Source organism: Carassius auratus, chromosome 26, assembly GCF_003368295.1.
Source record: "Carassius auratus strain Wakin chromosome 26, ASM336829v1, whole genome shotgun sequence".
Taxonomy (NCBI): Eukaryota; Metazoa; Chordata; class Actinopteri; order Cypriniformes; family Cyprinidae; genus Carassius; species Carassius auratus.
In genome coordinates, this window is record NC_039268.1 from 18,802,089 (window position 1) to 18,819,677 (window position 17,589).

Below are 17,589 nucleotides of genomic sequence, written 5' to 3' on the forward strand. Positions count from 1 at the left end.
TTATCAGCCTCCTATTCAACTCATTGTACTGAGGAATTCAACTGTCCATAATTTCACAATCCTCTCAGGTCTAACAGTAGTTGTCCCAGTAGGGCAGCAGTTTTAGCGGTATGAAGGATGTGCTGAAAAAGTGGAAGTGTTCCAGTAACAGAAATATAAAATTCAAGTGCATATCCATGCCTAGTTTCTGTCCATTCATTATATATATATATATATATATATATATATATATATATATATATATATATATATATATATATATATATTTTTTTTTTTTTTTTTTGAAACATCCATGTTCTGTTTCAAACTCAAATGGAACCACCCAGCTGGAGCCACCTGCTGTACACTCTTAAATATAAACAATAATAATAATAATAAAAAAAAAATCCTTTATTGGTTCTGTTTGGTTCCAGTAAGAACCTGTAACATTCAGTGAATCTTTCCATTGCACTAAATGTTCTATACAGTGGAAAATGTATTTTCACTAAGGAAAAAAAAATCTTTTTAAGAACTGTTCACTGAAAGGTTCTCTGGGGAACCCAGAATGGTTCTTCTTTAGTCGGGGTGTCCAGAATTCCTGGAGGGCCATTGTTCTACAGGATTTTAGTTCCAACCCTAATTAAACACACCTGCACCAAAGTAATCAAGGTCTTCTGACTCACTGGAAACTTCCAGGCAAGTGTGTTGGAGCTAGCTGGAGCTCAACTTTGCAAGATATTCGCCCCCAAGGAGCAACACTGGACACCTAAGTTCAATAGCATTGCTGCAAAACTTTGGAATTTGGAGTGTACTTAATATCTAATTTTACTAAATTAATGATGTTAGTGCATCAGATTATGCGCCATCCCATGTGAGAGACTTTAAAATACCTGTAGAGGAGGGGGAAAAAAAGTTCCTGGACAACTGGCGAGGTCTTTGTTGATGGATGGGTTGCACTGACTTTTCCCCAATGGTTTTTATGCCACATTTTCTGTGATAATGTCAGTTCAGTGGTTTACATTGTTTCTCGTCCCATTTTTGACCACCAGAGGGTTAAAGAAAGACATTTAAGGTGCTGGTAGAAGAACCAGGCTCTACAGAGGACGGAGACCTGGAGGTTAGACCACAGTGTTCCTCTGCCGGTATGGCGGAGGAGGCAGGACTGTTCCTGGCTTCATACCAGACAGATATTCAGGGTTTTCAGCCACGGCAGGCTTAATGTGGCCATTCTGCTTGTAAAGGAATTTGTTATTGCAGATCACTGAAGAGTCTTGGGTGTTTTGAGGGGTAGCCTTGGGCGGAAGGCTTTGCTGCCAATATTCAGGATTGTCAAAGCTAGTCTTGTACATCTTGTCCACTAATGCGGTCCCAATCTGGGTGCCCAGTTGCACCGGATGACCTGGTAGGCCCACTGTGCCACCTTTACCAGACTTTGCCAAGTGAAACTGTTGGGGTGAACGATTAGATTTGTTTGGGTGCCCTGGTTGGACTTGATGGCTCACTAGACTGATCTGGCCTGCTGGTGCAGGCGGGACAGATTTGCTGCCATGATCATGAACCAACTCAACTGAATGGGTATGTTGATCATTTTGGCTCATCAGTCCAGGGTGTACGGGCTGAACTGGTGGTATGGCGAAATGAACGTGCGGTCCGTGGCTATGATGGGGTTTTCCCAATTGTGTGATATGGGGAATATGAGTGCCTTGAGTCTGGGCTGCTGTGGTCACCTGCAATGGGATGGAGACTCCATTTTTCCTTAACATCTCCTGGTTCACGCCGCAGGTGTTGCTGAATGTGTTGAGGTAAAGGGGCTCGTTGATATACTCGTCTTCACAATTGGGTTTCCCATCAGGGGTGCTGTGGTAACCAAGGTTGTCTAGCGCATGGATGTCTTTATTTTTACGCCTCGTTACAAAAGGATTCTCCTCAACAGGGTTCAGATGATCTGCAAAGAAGATAGACATGGATAAAACATAGGACAGTAGTTACACTTTACTCACCCTCATGTCATATTAAAACTTTTTACTGTAGTTTCTTTCTTTGGTGAAACATAAGGCAGCAAATGTGTAATGATGTCTTGGCCACTTTTCATATAATGAAAGTGATTGAGGACCTGGTCTATCACACCAAAAAAAAAAAAAAAATTATATATATATATATATATATATATATATATATATATATATATATATATATATACACAATACCATAATAACTTTATAGCATGTTTTCAACAAATTTATAGACAACTAAATTAATACTAAAAACTTTGGTCCCTATTCATCGCAATTGCATAAAAAATACTGGTACATTGTTCAAAATGTCTTGATCTAAATTTCAAAGATTAAAAAAAAGTCATACAGGTTTGGAATGGCACAAGTGTGAGTAAAAAAAATCTAATAATAACGGTCCTATTCACAAATTCTATAATAAATATTTGAGAACATACTTGTGGAGATCTTGTCCTTCATAGGGGACATATAACCATCTTCATCTGTATCTTCCCTCTGTCCTTTCTCTCCCAGTAGGACAGTTGGGTCTGCACTGTAACGCTGTCCACTGCTGTCTACTGAGTGAGCTGTGGGCTGTTTCTTTAGGCTTCCATTGCAGTGTTGCTCATCTGCTGGGTCCAGACCTGATCTTTGCATACCTGCCGAGACAGAGGGGCCACTTCCTGTAGCAACTGCCTCATGAGGTCGGGATCCTATCACCTCTTCAGGGCACACACTTCCATCATGATACACAAACTGGTTCTGATCACAGGAGGGCAAAAAAAATGAACTTAAGGTAAGAGATGTCCATAGAAAAGATATTCAGAACAAACACAATATATACAGTGGGGTCCAAAAGTTTGAGACCACTGGTGAAAACATCCTATCATTTTCTTTGCTTTTCATAATTCTCAATGTGGTCTTTTGGAGACCATTGTATTGATCATGTTCAAGTTCAAGTTCAAGTTCAATTTATTTGTATAGCGCATTTACAACAGCCTCCTGGCTGACCAAAGTGCTTTACATAAGAGCAAGAATATTACACATACATAAAAAATAAAAAAATAAAAAAATAAATAAAAAATAAAATATACCAGACAAAAATTTAAAACCACCCATTTCAAAATGTAGCATAACACAGTAGTCAGTACACTAAGGAAAATAAAAAAGTTTTTAGCAAGGATTTAAAAATAGACAAGGAAGGGGCCAGTCTGATCTCTAAAGGCAGGGTATTCCAGAGTCGTGGCCCAGCCACTGCAAATGCACGCTCCCCTCTACGCTTTGGCCTAACACGAGGGACCACCAACAGAGCCTGGTCACAGGAACGTAGGTTTCTTGATGGAGTATAAGGATGAAGAAGTTCAGATAAATAGACAGGAGCTTTGTTATGAAGGGATTTATAAATGAAGAGGAGAATTTTAAAGTCTATTCTCTGAGAAATTGGCAACCAGTGAAGGGATCTGAGAATTGGGGTTATGTGTTCATGTTTACGACAGTTTAAAAGAAGTCTGTCTGCAGCATTTTGGACTAGCTGAAGTCGTGCAATTTGAGATTTAGATATACCCCAATATAAAGAATTGCAGTAATCTAGACGCGATGTAACAAATGCATGAACAGCCATGTATATGTGAGATTTTTTCATAATGTATATGTGAGATTTTTTACACTTGTTTTACACTTTCTAAGCTATATCAAAGCCCAAGTTTAAAGTGGTACAATATTGAATGAAGCAGGAAGTAAATGTAATTTTGCCTTTTTTTCTTACTCAGGTGAAATAAAAGGCTGTGACCAACTTGGCAATGGAGCAGAGTCTATTCAAACAGTAATAATAAAAGCAAGTTTCAGTGGTTCTGCTCCATATAGCATTCAGTGCCAATTTGACCTCGGTTTGACCAAGTTTTTTTTTTTTTTTCTTCTTGGAAAGAAATTAATACTTTTATTCAGCACAGATGCATTAAATTGATCTAAAGTAAAAGCAAATATATATACAGCATTTTTTTGAAAACATTTTGTAACAATGTAAAATATATATTATATATATATATATATATTTTACATTGTTACAAAATATTTTCAAATATATGCTGTTTGTTTGAACTATGAAAGAATCCCCCCCCAAAAAAATAAATAAAATAAAAAATAAATTCTGAATGATAATTTGACACTGAAGACTGGAGTAATACTATTGAAAATTCAGCTTTGCATCATAGGATTAAGTTCAATTTTAAAAGATATTAAAATAGATATATGTTGTTGTTTTAAATTATAATATTTCACAATGTGACTGTTTTACTGTATGTTTTGATCAAATAAATAAAGCCTTGGTGAGCATAAGAGACTTATTCCAAAACTTTAACTCAGACTTTTTGAATGTAAGTCATTTTTCATCATATAGGTGAATGAACGAACAAACAAACCAACAATATTAATAAACAAACACAACGTTTTGAAACCATGCTGATAAACTGGGATGGAAAATCTATCATTATTGTAAAACCTGAAAACAATGGTTATGTTAAAGAAGAATTTAAATTTTTATGTAATTATGTCCATAAATGTACTAGGAATTATAACAAATGATGTCTTAAGGAAAGGGCAGAAATTAGCAAAACTAAATAAAACAATGAAATAAAATCGAATTAATAAAATTAAAAACATTTTATTGTTTGTATTTTGATTCCTGCTGTGAAGTGACATAGACTGTGGTACCATGGTGCTTACTTGATTTGCATCTACATGTGGGTGTGACATATGGGAAGTGGGAGGAGCATTTAAGGAATGAGGAACCAAGTACTCCTCAGCATCCATCAGGTCATCCAGCTCCTCCTCATCTAGAAGACTCTGGAAGAACTTACTGTGGTTGGGGCTGGGCAGCTTCATGCGATCGTCCCCCTGAGATGACATACAGTATTATCCACTGAACTCCAGGAACGTTTCAAAATTTCAAGCAGAGAGAAGTTAAGCAGTCCCCACCTGTATGACGAGGTATCTTTGAGGGTCTCGTGCCATGCGGCTGAACTCTGCAGCGAGTTCTTTAAACCGAGGCCGACTATCAGCATCAATCATCCAGCCTGGAGGTGAAGACAGGCCAATGGTAAATCCGTAACACTTAGCAAGTAAAATTGTTCTGATTGTACTGTATGTCAGTGTAGTTTTATTATGTTTACATTTTCATATAATAAATGAATACGCATGCATTTTATATATTTGCATATATTAAATTAGCTAGATCCTAATTAATTCCATTTAATTTACTCTCCAATCTGACACATTACACACACGGAAAGCAATAAAAGCGGATTTCAAGCAAGAATGTTACACTCTCTGAGGTGTTATAATTGTTATGTTGAAGCAAATCATAAACGGCGGCTTCCAGTCAAATCTGGTTATGACGAACAGATCTAATATTCATCTCTTTTCACTTCTTGACTGTGCCAAAACAAATAGAGTGCAAGTGCATAAAGAGAGCTGGATATAACAGTGAAAACAAATCCAAGACGAAAGTACCTGATTTGGCTATCACTTTTTACATTTAACTTCATTAGCACAGTGGCAAAGCATCATTTGATTAGGTGAAGTACATCATTTCTGTGCCACCAAACTGAGTTGAAAAATAACAACAGTTTATTGATCGATAAAAAGGAAAGCAAGAAAGTCTCAGAATATGACTCACATTTGACCATCACCATGTAGACATCTATGGTGCAGATGGGCGGCTGGGGCAAACGCTCGCCCTTCTCCAAGATGTCTGGAATATCACGTGTGGGAATCCCATCGTAGGGCTTTCCTCCAAACGTCATCAGCTCCCAGATAGTCACTCCTGAATGAATGTGAAACATAGTCCACTGATAGCTAGAATGATGGAAATGAAACTACAGGAGGTGTATGTGAAACTTAAAGAGAACGTCTTGTCTTCACCTACATTTACTTGCATTACCTTGTAGAAAACAGTATCCCATTTTTGTGTTTTATACAAAAGTTTTATACTTCCAGCTATGCTAATTTGCATTTAATCCTTAATTTTGCTAATAGAATTCTTTGAGAACACAAAATTTAAATAAACTGTGTGGCACTGTTAGATGCCCGTGTGTAGCGCTGTTCTGCTTCCAATGTAATATTATATTATATTAATATTATAATATAAATAATATATACATATTATAATATTATTTTTCTAAATTTGATCAGAAAGAAAAAAATAGTAGTTAACCTGTTAACTGTCACCTCTGTGGGACGCCTACGTTTACTTCACTATATTAGAATTAAATCTAATCTAATCTTGACAAACTTATATCGTTGGAAAGGTCTAAGACTCCCAAATATATATTTTATCAATTTTTTTTGTAATAAATTATGTAGGAAAAGTAATAGATTAATTTATGACAAGAGTGCACCCTCAAAAATCTACATTATAACAGGAATTTAGACCGTTGTTAAAAAAACAAGACGACTTTGTTGCCTTTTGCTCTATCACATTTTAGAAATCACGAGAAATTATATATCAACTGAAAACTTAAAATCTCAAAATTCATCCTTTAAAACTCATTTTAAAATCAGACATTGCATTACCATGTAAATGCTACATCAATATCATGTTACAAAATATTTTCATTCATGAATAATAAAAATTTAAGTTTGGATCGTGCACTACAAAGTCAATGTTCAAAAATATGAGTGACAGTTAAGGGGTTAAACAAAATTTGCTTCACTGTGTCTCTCACCATAGCTCCATACATCACTCTGATGTGTGAACTTCCTGTAGTGAATGCACTCAAGGGCCATCCACTTAATGGGCATCTAGAGTAGAAAAAAAGTAGTGCATTTCCATATCAATGCAGCATGACAATTTAGATAGTTTTGATTAAAGGATGTACTGTATAATAATGAAGAATACTTTAATTGATTCAGGGAAGGTATAAAATGCAACATTAACTGAGCGTCCCAATAAGAACCATCAAAATTTCACACAAAGGATTTAAGAAAGTGCTTTACAAGAAAAACTGCTGGCTAACACAAATTAATACTGCTGATTTTCCATAAATCATCTTTGGATTTGATTTGCTTTTACCCTGAAGTGCATTTTGATGCATGTTTCAAACACTGACCTTGCCTCCATCTGCACTGTACTCTTTTTTATCGGTTTCCAGGAGTCGAGCAAGTCCAAAATCAGTGATCTTGATGTGGTTTGGAGATTTCACCAGGACATTACGTGCCGCGAGGTCCCTGTGCACCAGACGCCTCTCCTCCAGATACATCATACCCTGTCAAAGAGGAGACAAAAAGGGGGCACAGTCCTGGATCATATCACATAGCAACAAGTAAAACAGATCATACTGTACCACATTACAGTAAAGCTACTTCTCTACCTCTCATACAGACCACCACTATACAAATACATCAGGGATTTAAATATGGTCCTGTCAAATTAGATTCCCTTCCTAAAGATAGACAGTAAATTAGTGGGACATCTAATCAAAGTTTAATAGCGTCTCCTTATTTCTCTTTACCCATGTTCACTTCCATTTTGCTGTTTTGGGTCACTGTGCATTAATACTCATCTTAGTGTCTCTACAGAAGTTTGCTCATGATTTATGGCTTTATGTTAATCTTCAATTAAAATGCAACTTCCAGGCCTTTGGGAGGAGATGGGAGCTGTGCTAGAGGGTTGTTGAATCTCAGCATTTGCTTGAAGAAAATCTCTGATAGCGAGGTTCAAGGAAATGGACCTGTGGGTTTGTACTAAGTGCTGAACAGAGTCATGATAGAAATGTCTGTGGCCACACGACAGCACCATGAAGGACAACAACACATGAATTGAGCATTGAGGATGAAGCTGAAGTGAAATCGCAAGAATACTGGCCACTGGGAAAAAAAAAAAAACACTGTACAAATAGTCATTAAAATGTGTTTGTTTGAGTTCTGCTGTGTAATTGGCAATTTTCAGCACAATTACACAATGACAAAATGGATATCCTGCCAACATGTCAGTGAACGGAAGAAAAAGAGAAACGTTGGGTTGCAAGAAAAAAAAAAAAAAGACTAAATTAAACTCACTCAAGGAAGAATGATTATTATTTATTTTCATTTATATGCACCAATGTAACGATGCATATTAAAAACAGCAACACTTTTTAAAAGTGTGAAGCCAGCAATGACTGTGTACTGATCTTAAACTGTGACAACTTTTGTGTTACACACACATACACACACACACACACACACGTATATATAATACAATAAACATGCCACACAGAGACTTCTGTTAACATTTTGAGTGATGATGCAAATTAATTCATGCAAATAAATAGTTGAATCAGAGTTATTAATGGGAACATTTTCAAACTAAACTATATTAATTGAACATACACACTTGCAACATTAAGATCAAATATTCTGTGAAATCTAATAATAAAATAAACAGCATACTAAAATATATGCAATTATGATATGAATATATAATTCAGTGCATGACGTGCTTACATTGACTGCAATTCATGCTTTTAAGAGCTTTCTAAAAATCATCACAGGCAAAACATCTTTTGTTTTGTTTTTTTTTGATTAGAAAAAAAAGTCCTACCAATGAAAAATTATGCTCTTTGCCCTCATAATGGTGCATTTCAAGCATCTCTCAACCAGCCAAAACCCTTGACTAATTCACGACTCTCTGCGAGATGTCATTTGCCAACTTTTTCTTCCAGAGGCAACAGTTACCACTGCTCAGAGCTACTTATGCAGCTGTCTGACAATTTATGTGAACATGCATGAGTCAGACAAGCACCGAGTCAGAAACATTGTGTTAAAATAATTTTTCTCTGTGATATGGAGAGAGACACTGACCCATCCATCACACGCCGGCACTACATACACTGCTTTGAGAGCCGCCACTGCACACTTTCTACACACACTCTCTCACATTTACTCTCTCCCTCTGCACACATAAGAAGAAATGCAACATATAATGCAGAATATCTTAAGCTATCCATGTAGCATGCACATATTGAGTGAAAAAAAAATAATAAAATAAAATAAAATAATATATATATATATATATATATATATATATATATATATATATATATATATATATATATATATATATATATATACACACACATTTAATTTTATTTTCTCAAAAAATGGTCAGTATAAAAAAAATGTATTTTTGATTTCAAGATTCTACCATATTAGAATATCACAGTTAATTTAAACACAGACATTTTACACAGCATCAATTCAAAACCAAAGGAACCATTAGCAAGTTAATGTTCAAAATATTGTATGGCTGTTGAATATAAATATACAAATGAAAAATAAATATGAGGTAGATTTTAACCATTGTCAGCAGAAACACTACAGGAGGTTGACGTTGTCATGAACAGTATCCAACACTGCAATCTTGAATCTTCCAATATGATCTTCATTCTGGGATCAAGGAAGCTGGATCTAGTTGAATTAGCATTCAAATGATGAGCTTTACTGCTGCCGGCCTCTAATGTTTCTTTTCATACAGAAGCTCTCTATTCAACCAAAGAGATGGGCTAGGCAGTGAGAAGCAGCTCTTTGTGTGTTCAGTTTGACTGAAGTCAGATTAAAGCAAGAGCAAACCCCGTCAAAAGCTACCGGCATTTAGTATTACAGGCGTCTTGCAGGCTAGCGTAAGGAGCAGGTCCAAGCGTTGGCGTGACATGCATGTAAGCAGGGCAGAGCATTCGAGTAGCATCCCTAACCTCTGTTCTCTTGTTTTTACATCTGCACTACTAGAGGTTAAAGTTTCTCTAAACAAAAGAGAAGAGGCTCCCGCAGTGCCCTATTACATCTCTTTCTAACCTCTGGCAAGGGAAATAACAAATATTAGACGTGCATGACCATCGGGGCTTAATTAAAATCGGAGAGCGAAAGCTGCTTCTGTAAAGAAGAGGGCAGGAGAGTATTTGAATGAAAGAACACAGCAAAAAACATACACTGAAAGATGTGTTGTGGGTCAGAGGGCAAGGTTGTTGGTAACATAACAATAATGGTAATATTTTATAATAATGTTTAATTTATTCATTAATTATGTTATTATTATTTTTTTTTTACATTGTTTGGATGTCTGTCTGTTCTTTAAAATATGCTTAACATATAGCATTCCAAATCTGTACGCTGTTTTCACATTCCAGGTCTGTTTGCACCAAAAGAATGGCTACTTTATTAAATACTTATAACTTAATATTTTTTAACTAAAACCTATTGTATATAACTTAAATATTGTATCTGATCAGCAACTTCTTATTAATGAGTAAATGTGAAAAAAAAAAAGTTTTGAATGTTACCATGTTATAACTTATTTACTTGAAATACTGTACCTCATCATTTAAAATAAATAAATAAATGCTTTAAATACATATACCGTATTTTCCGGACTATAAGTCACACCTTTTTTTCATAGTTTGGCTGGTCCTGCGACTTATAGTCAGGTGCGACTTATTTATCAAAATTAATTTGACTTGAACAGAGAGAATTGAACCAAGAGAAAACATTACCATCTCCAGCCACCAGAGGGCAGAGATGGTATCTATGCTGCTCAGTGCTCCTGTAGCCTACTCTGAAGACACAGAGCGCCCTCTCGTGGCTGTAGACGGTAATGTTTTATCTGGGTTCTAACTAAATGCGACTTATAGTCCAGTGCGAATTATATATGTTTTTTCCCTCATCATGACATATTTTTGGACTGATGCGACAGATACTCAGGTGCGACTTATAGTCCAAAAAATATGGTATATTGTCCATTGTTGGTTCATAGTAGCTAATAAAATAAATAATTTTATAATAACTTATTTTGTTACTGGAGGAAGCATGGTTATGGATTATGGACTTAAAACCAGTGAACTTAGCTTCCAAGTTAAACTGCCTTAATAATGTATTTGTTTCTTACATGCAGCTTTTTGCTTTACAAGACATTAGTACTTGTGTGGATTACTTTCGGATTATTGTGATGCTTTTATCAGACGTTTGAACTCTCATTCTGATGGCACCCATTCAATGCAGAGGATACAATGGTGAGTAACTAATGTAATGTTACATTTTTCTCAAGCTGTTCCAATGGAAAAAAACAAAACAAAACAAAAAAAAAACAAAGAAAAACTATCTAAATCTTGGATGGCGTGAGGGTGAGTAAATATTCAGCAAATGTAAATTTTTGGCTGAACTATTCTTTTAATGCATAACTATGTGATCAGTCCTAGTTTATTCACTACTCTTGCACTGCAAGAGGGATTCAAACGCTCTTCAGCCTACATTGCAAATCTACACGCACAACAATGTTGTCAGTTTCCTTGATGTGTTATGGAGGAGGAGGATAACAGGACTACATACTGTCTGAAAAGCTGTAGTGCGTGGGCAGCACAGGAGGTTCATCAGACAACATGGTATAATTTGCGATAAATACACAGGAGCGGTGTCCATCACACACTGCTGGAACAAAGACAATGATGACTAACTGCGTCACGCTCCACAAAGAAAAAAATGATGTCTTTTCTGCTAAGCCTCAAACCCATGAAAGTTTGCAGCTAGCTGGCCAAAGAAGATGCGTAAACATAATTTGTTATTTATGAAAACTCAAGACTGAACTTGATGCTGTTTGCTTCATACATGATCAATCCAGTTTTCAAGCATCGACACAAAATCAACTTCAAACTTCATTTTCATGCTGTGTCTACACTGGCACATGCTTTCAAGTTTTAATAGTACTTTACTGACATGATTGTGTTTACATACAATATTGCAATTTACATGAAGCCATGTTTCATATGCTGTATAAATAGGTTATATTTATTCATAAATACAGCATTGGTGATACTGTATAAGAGACGTCTTGCAAAAACAAAATAAATATTTGAATTTGAATTATTTATTTTCAAATTATTTCTTTTTTTATATATACATATTATCATAATTTGTGATGAAAAGCTGTGACGGGCCTTAAAAGCCTGAATGAACCAGAATTATTGCAATAGCAGCAAATTTCTGAAAAACTAATTTGACAATTTACAGCAGAAACCACTGCATGATGTATTCAGATACATGCTTGCAATTGTCGCATTTGTACTGATTTGTCAAATGACAAACTATGTTATGGAACAGATTCACTCTACACAACCCTGGAAACTGGAACATGAAAGACAAATTTAATGTAAATTTAATGAACCGAATGACAGTGCATGCAATATATTACAATCAGTTTTCAATTTTAGACTGAAAAGGCATGCCTTTGGTTAAAACCACATCTGTTGCAAATGTGAAAATGGACAAATTTCAAAGACAATATGTTATGAAAGACAGACAAAAAGAAAGATGTTCACATAAAACTATTTATAGCTGGCTAAAGCACAGTTGGCTAAAGCACAATCCTATATGAGACTGAAATCAGATGAGTGAATGGAAAAACATCCGCATTAAAATATTAGTATTATTTCAGTACTGGATCAAGATTTCTTCCTTTGCCCACATCTTCAAAAGCAAACATTACTAAATCATTCATGAGCACAGAGTCCCATCAGCTGCAGGCAGCTTGAATTAGCCCAGTTCACATTTATCTGTGATGAGGACACCTCAGCTCTTTTCATAGTCAACCATCTTGAAATGAATGATCAAATCAGACCTCCAAACCCAAACTCCACACATCTATTAGTGAGGCGGATACCTTGTGTTAACTGGAAGGTTTCAGAGGCTTTCTGCATTTTCCAGAGTGATCAGCAGGCTGAATGAATGCACTTATTCAGCTTGGATTAGGGATGGTTTGAGAGGGGATGGAAAAAGATGAATGCCAGCTTTTAACAGCATAACCATAAAAAGGTGATTTAAACTAAATAAATATACAAACAGAAAGGCTTATTAACAAACAATATATCTAAATTGAATTGAGGACAGAAAAAGCAGAAAAAGGGGTTGGGAGACCTGATGCCCCACTAGTGAGTTGCATTGCTAGAAAACAACATATGCATTACTGTAAATGTTCTCTCCCAGGTAATCTAAGCTTTTTTTTTTTTTTTTCAGTAGAACAGATTTGGAGAAGTTAATCATCAAATCGCTTGGATGGATTTCTTTTAACGACATATGCAGCTTTTTCACTTCACAATACATCAGTAGACTGACTGGAGACGTGTGGATTATTTGTGGATTATTGTGATGTTTTTATTAGCGGTTTGGACTCTCATTCTGATGGCACCCATTCACTGCAGAGGAACCATTAGTGAGCAAGTAATGTAATGCTACATTTCTCCCTATTTGAAGAAACAAACTCATCTACATCCTCAATAGCCTGAATGCGAGTACGTTTTCAGTAAATTTGTATCTTTAGGTAAACTGTTTTTTAAGATATGAAAGAGGAAACTTTACAATGTCAGTTGTACATGAAAGTAAATTGCTTCATGAAAGAAAATACTATGCTAAGAAACACTAAACACTTAGAACTGAACATGATAAGCTAATAATCTAAATGGAAGCAGTGATGATAACTTGTTTTTTTGCAATACATCTCTAATTTTGGGCAGTGGTGTAATGTAACAGAATAATAAAAGTCTACTTCGCTACAGTACTTAAGTATTTTTTGGGAGTATCTGTACTTTAGTGTCTTGAGTTTGTATATTTCAGCCAACTTTTACTTTTACTTTTACTCCACTACATTTCCCGAAAGATATTCGTTACTTACTACAAAATAAAGTCGGAAAAACACAGACTGCAACCCAGCAGGTTTGACGAACCAGTGGTCTGGCATTTGCAAATTAGACTCCTAAAAAGCACCAAAAACAAGTGATTCAGTGATTCACTCACTAACATGGTCAAATGATTTGTTCCTGAATGAATCAGCAGTTTGAATTAATCAACTGAATCTCAATGACTCACTCATTAACAATCTTTTGCTGTCAATTTAAAAAAAAAAAAAACCCAAAAAACAACAACAACATGCTGTTTTATTTTCACATTAAAAATGTTTTAAATAATTTCTAATATCAGTATTAAACGTTTTATGTTAAAAACAAAACATTATTTATCCATTTGTAACTGCAGATTAAATGCATCCACGCCCCCTCTAAAATACTGTACATTAAACTGTGTAAATACTAAATGCTATTTCAGATGCACATTCCAGAAATATTTTCTTATGTTGGAATGAAAGACAATTACTGAATGGAGTGCTTCTTATTCTTACCTAAAAATACAAAATGGAAGAAAGAGTTAAAACTGAACACAATCTTGCTACTCAAGCTGTGTATGAACATTTATACACACACACAACACACACACACACACACACACACACACACACACACACACACACACACACACACACACACACACACACACACACACACAAACATGCATTTGTTTTTGTGAAAAGTGGGGACATCGAAATCCCATAGGTGTAATGGTTTTTTATACTGTACAAACTGTATATTCTATAGCCCTATACCAACCCTACACCTAACCATAACCCTCACAGAAAAAACAAAACAAAAAAAACGAATTCTGTATGATTAATAAGCTTTTTGAAAAGTCGGGACAAGTCTTATATCCTCATAAGACACCCTTTCCTTGTAATACCTGTGTCATACCCATGTCATTATACAGAGTTGTGTCCTGATATGTCACAAAAACAAGAGCACACACACACACACATACACATACACACACACACACACACACACATAATGTAAAATCGCTTAATTTCCATTTTCCATTTACTTGCACTTTTACTTTTAGTTACGTTTAGAATTTAAAAAAACTTACTTTTTTGCACTTAAGTACAATAAATATAACATACTTCAAGACTTTTATTCACTTAATATTCTAAATGGTAACTTCAAATTCTAAGTCATTTTCTGGTAAGTTATCTGTACTTTTACTTGAGTATGGCTTTCAGGTACTTTATACACCACTGATTTTGGCATTCTTGTTTTCCTGGCAGAGAAGTGCTAGATGCTGGGAATTATTCAAATGACACCCATCATCTGATAGAGGATATCACTTTAGATGCCAAGTTAGCTTTGAAATATGCAAATGGTTCTACCATAGCCACACACTTTATCCACAGAGAGACAGACGATGTTAGAGACCACATATTAGCGCACTCATTTATTCATCCTGCAATTCTAAATCAATTTTGTAATTGTGATGATTAATTAGTCAATATATATGCAAAATGACAATATATATACATTTCTGCTGTAATATATTATAAAATGATTATAAAATTATTATTATAAAGGTCTTGAGTCTGTGCTAATGATAATTAATGACTAATTCAGATGTTGTATTCTTAGACAAAAGATGCTAAGTAAATAAGCAATGCTATAAAAGATGACACTATAGTATAGGAGAAAAAGGAATCAGTCTAAAGCAAGTTAAAATGGGAACCTAAAAATACTGTTATCCAACTCAAATAACATAGCAGGTGCCAAAATCAGTCTCCTCTCTTACTGGCATCTAACTCTCTCTTCACCTTAGCCGACATGTTCCCCAGGTCTAGGCGTGAGAAAGCAACAGGTCTGGAAATTCACTCACAATAAAATAAGTCTCTAGTTTTTCCAAGAACACAGCAGGAGGAGGAGCCCATGCCCTTGCACTACATACAGGTTCTGTACAACAGAAGAGCTCAATGCCAATATCTAAACAGAGTAGGCAGGAATCAGAGGTCACTGGGTGAACACAGCAGGGTTTTCTAATGGACAATTGAAGGGATTAATATCCCAAGGACCGCAGCAGGTGAGAAATCAAACACAGATTCAGCTTTAAACTTGCTATCTACTCTGAGAGATGACATGCTGGTAAACAATCTCAAACTGCCAAGTGATTGTGGCTCTTGAATGAGGTCTTGAAAGTGGATTGTATCTGTCTAACAATGACGGCAATATGGTTCAAAATATGATGGAACAATTTAATGTGCTTAGTGGGAGTAGTTAAAACAAATTACGTTTTAGCAAACAATGCTTTGCATCATACATATTTTCAATGTCTAAAGCAGTCATGTTGTGTATGCACATTTTATGTATCACAAATTGAATTCACATCTTGGTGTTTACATTCAGATATCCATCCATCCATCCACCCACCCATCTGTCTATATTCATTATTTGAGACAATGTTTTTCAAGGAACGTTCAAAAACACACTTGTTCATGGGAACTCCTACCTTTGCGATCTGCACACACCAGTTGAGCAGCAGCTGCGAGCCGATGTTCTCCTGGTGTTCATGTACGTAGTCCAGCAGGCAGCCGTGGGGCATCAGCTGAGTTACCAGCTGAATAGTGGGACTAAAGCAGACTCCCAAAAGACGCACTAGATGAGGATGCTCCATGCTGGCCATGATTAGCGCCTCCTAGAAGACAAAAGCAGAAAGACTTTAAATGTGCTGTTTTCATGAACAGGGTTTATCGTATAGTATCTCAAAATACAATACAATATATTTCAAGGAAACCGAATTAAAATCATGATTTAAAACACGTCCAAAACCACAAGAGAGGCCCAGTATGCCTGTAGGAGAAGGTCTGAATCTGCAGTTTCAGTTTCAGTCTCTCTCGCACTTCATAGAAGCAACCGAGAAACTTGCACACTGGCACATCGCAAAGCATACAAAGAGAAAACAGCTTAAAGGTCACAGGTTTCATTTCAAATGTTCGGCTTTAGACTTTTCTTATATAATTCACAATTTTATTATACAAAAAAGAAAGAGTGTACAGTTACACTGCACAACGGCTAAGGGTCAGTATATTAAATGTTTATTTATATTTTTACAGTTATTCAGTAGGGATTGATTAAATTCAACTTTTCCAATAAGGCTGTTCTTTTGAAATGTCTATTTGTTAAAGAATCCTGAAACAGACATCTTTCTAAAATCTTAGCAACCCCAAACTTTTTACTTTTACTATATTTTACGTTTATGCAATAATGCAATTGCAGAAAGCAATTTCAAAATAAGCCTGAAAATAAGAGTAACAATCTGTCATTCATGTGAACAGCATGATGCATGATGTTAAGCTATCAAATCAAATCAAATTATATCAATCATATAGCCTTAAAAGCAATAGTCTAAGCTGGTTAGTTACATTATATTAATCTAATTTTAAACACACACATTATTGCATGTCATTTCCTGAAATGATTGCGTCGGTTATTTGATTTGCACTGTTGGCGAAAAGGACATTTTTAGTAAATCCATTCCCTTGCATTTTTATTTTTTGAATGATGGTAAAAAGTAAAGTAAGGTTTAATTGTAAATTACTCACATCCATAAACTCCACATTGGCTTTTGGTCCTGTGCTTTCATTGAGTATTTTTATGGCCACTGGAATCTTCACAGTTTCTCCTTCTGGCACCCAGATTCCCTTAAAAAGATGATGGCAGTGAAAGTCAATTATATGTTAACTTGTATAAAAAAAATAAAAAAAATGTTGAGGAAACACATAAAACACACAAATCATAAACGTTAATGTAGTACCTTGTAAACAGTGCCAAAGGCTCCAATTCCCAAGATCTTGACCCTCTTAAGCTCTGTCTCTTTAAGTATACGCAACTGTGCCTGGTTGGGCGCTGTGCCGCTTGGCGTTAAAGGCTCCACCAGCTTCTCAAAAGACATAATCAAC

The 17,589-nt window shown here is 35.6% G+C and overlaps 1 protein-coding gene across 1 annotated transcript in view; it reads right to left on the bottom strand.

The window, feature by feature from the left end:
- Window positions 1-309: 309 nt before the first annotated feature.
- LOC113044575 (receptor tyrosine-protein kinase erbB-4) overlaps window positions 310-17,589 on the bottom strand; it is a 143,557-nt gene continuing 126,277 nt past the window's right edge. The window contains exons 18-27 of the mRNA XM_026204669.1: window positions 17,445-17,567; window positions 17,233-17,331; window positions 16,140-16,325; window positions 7,076-7,231; window positions 6,692-6,767; window positions 5,644-5,790; window positions 4,944-5,041; window positions 4,692-4,862; window positions 2,429-2,732; window positions 310-1,924 (exon numbers count right to left, since the gene is read on the bottom strand). Of these exons, the coding sequence (XP_026060454.1) occupies window positions 1,098-1,924; window positions 2,429-2,732; window positions 4,692-4,862; window positions 4,944-5,041; window positions 5,644-5,790; window positions 6,692-6,767; window positions 7,076-7,231; window positions 16,140-16,325; window positions 17,233-17,331; window positions 17,445-17,567 (2,187 nt within the window). The 3' untranslated portion in view covers window positions 310-1,097. The remainder of the gene's footprint in view (window positions 1,925-2,428; window positions 2,733-4,691; window positions 4,863-4,943; window positions 5,042-5,643; window positions 5,791-6,691; window positions 6,768-7,075; window positions 7,232-16,139; window positions 16,326-17,232; window positions 17,332-17,444; window positions 17,568-17,589) is intronic.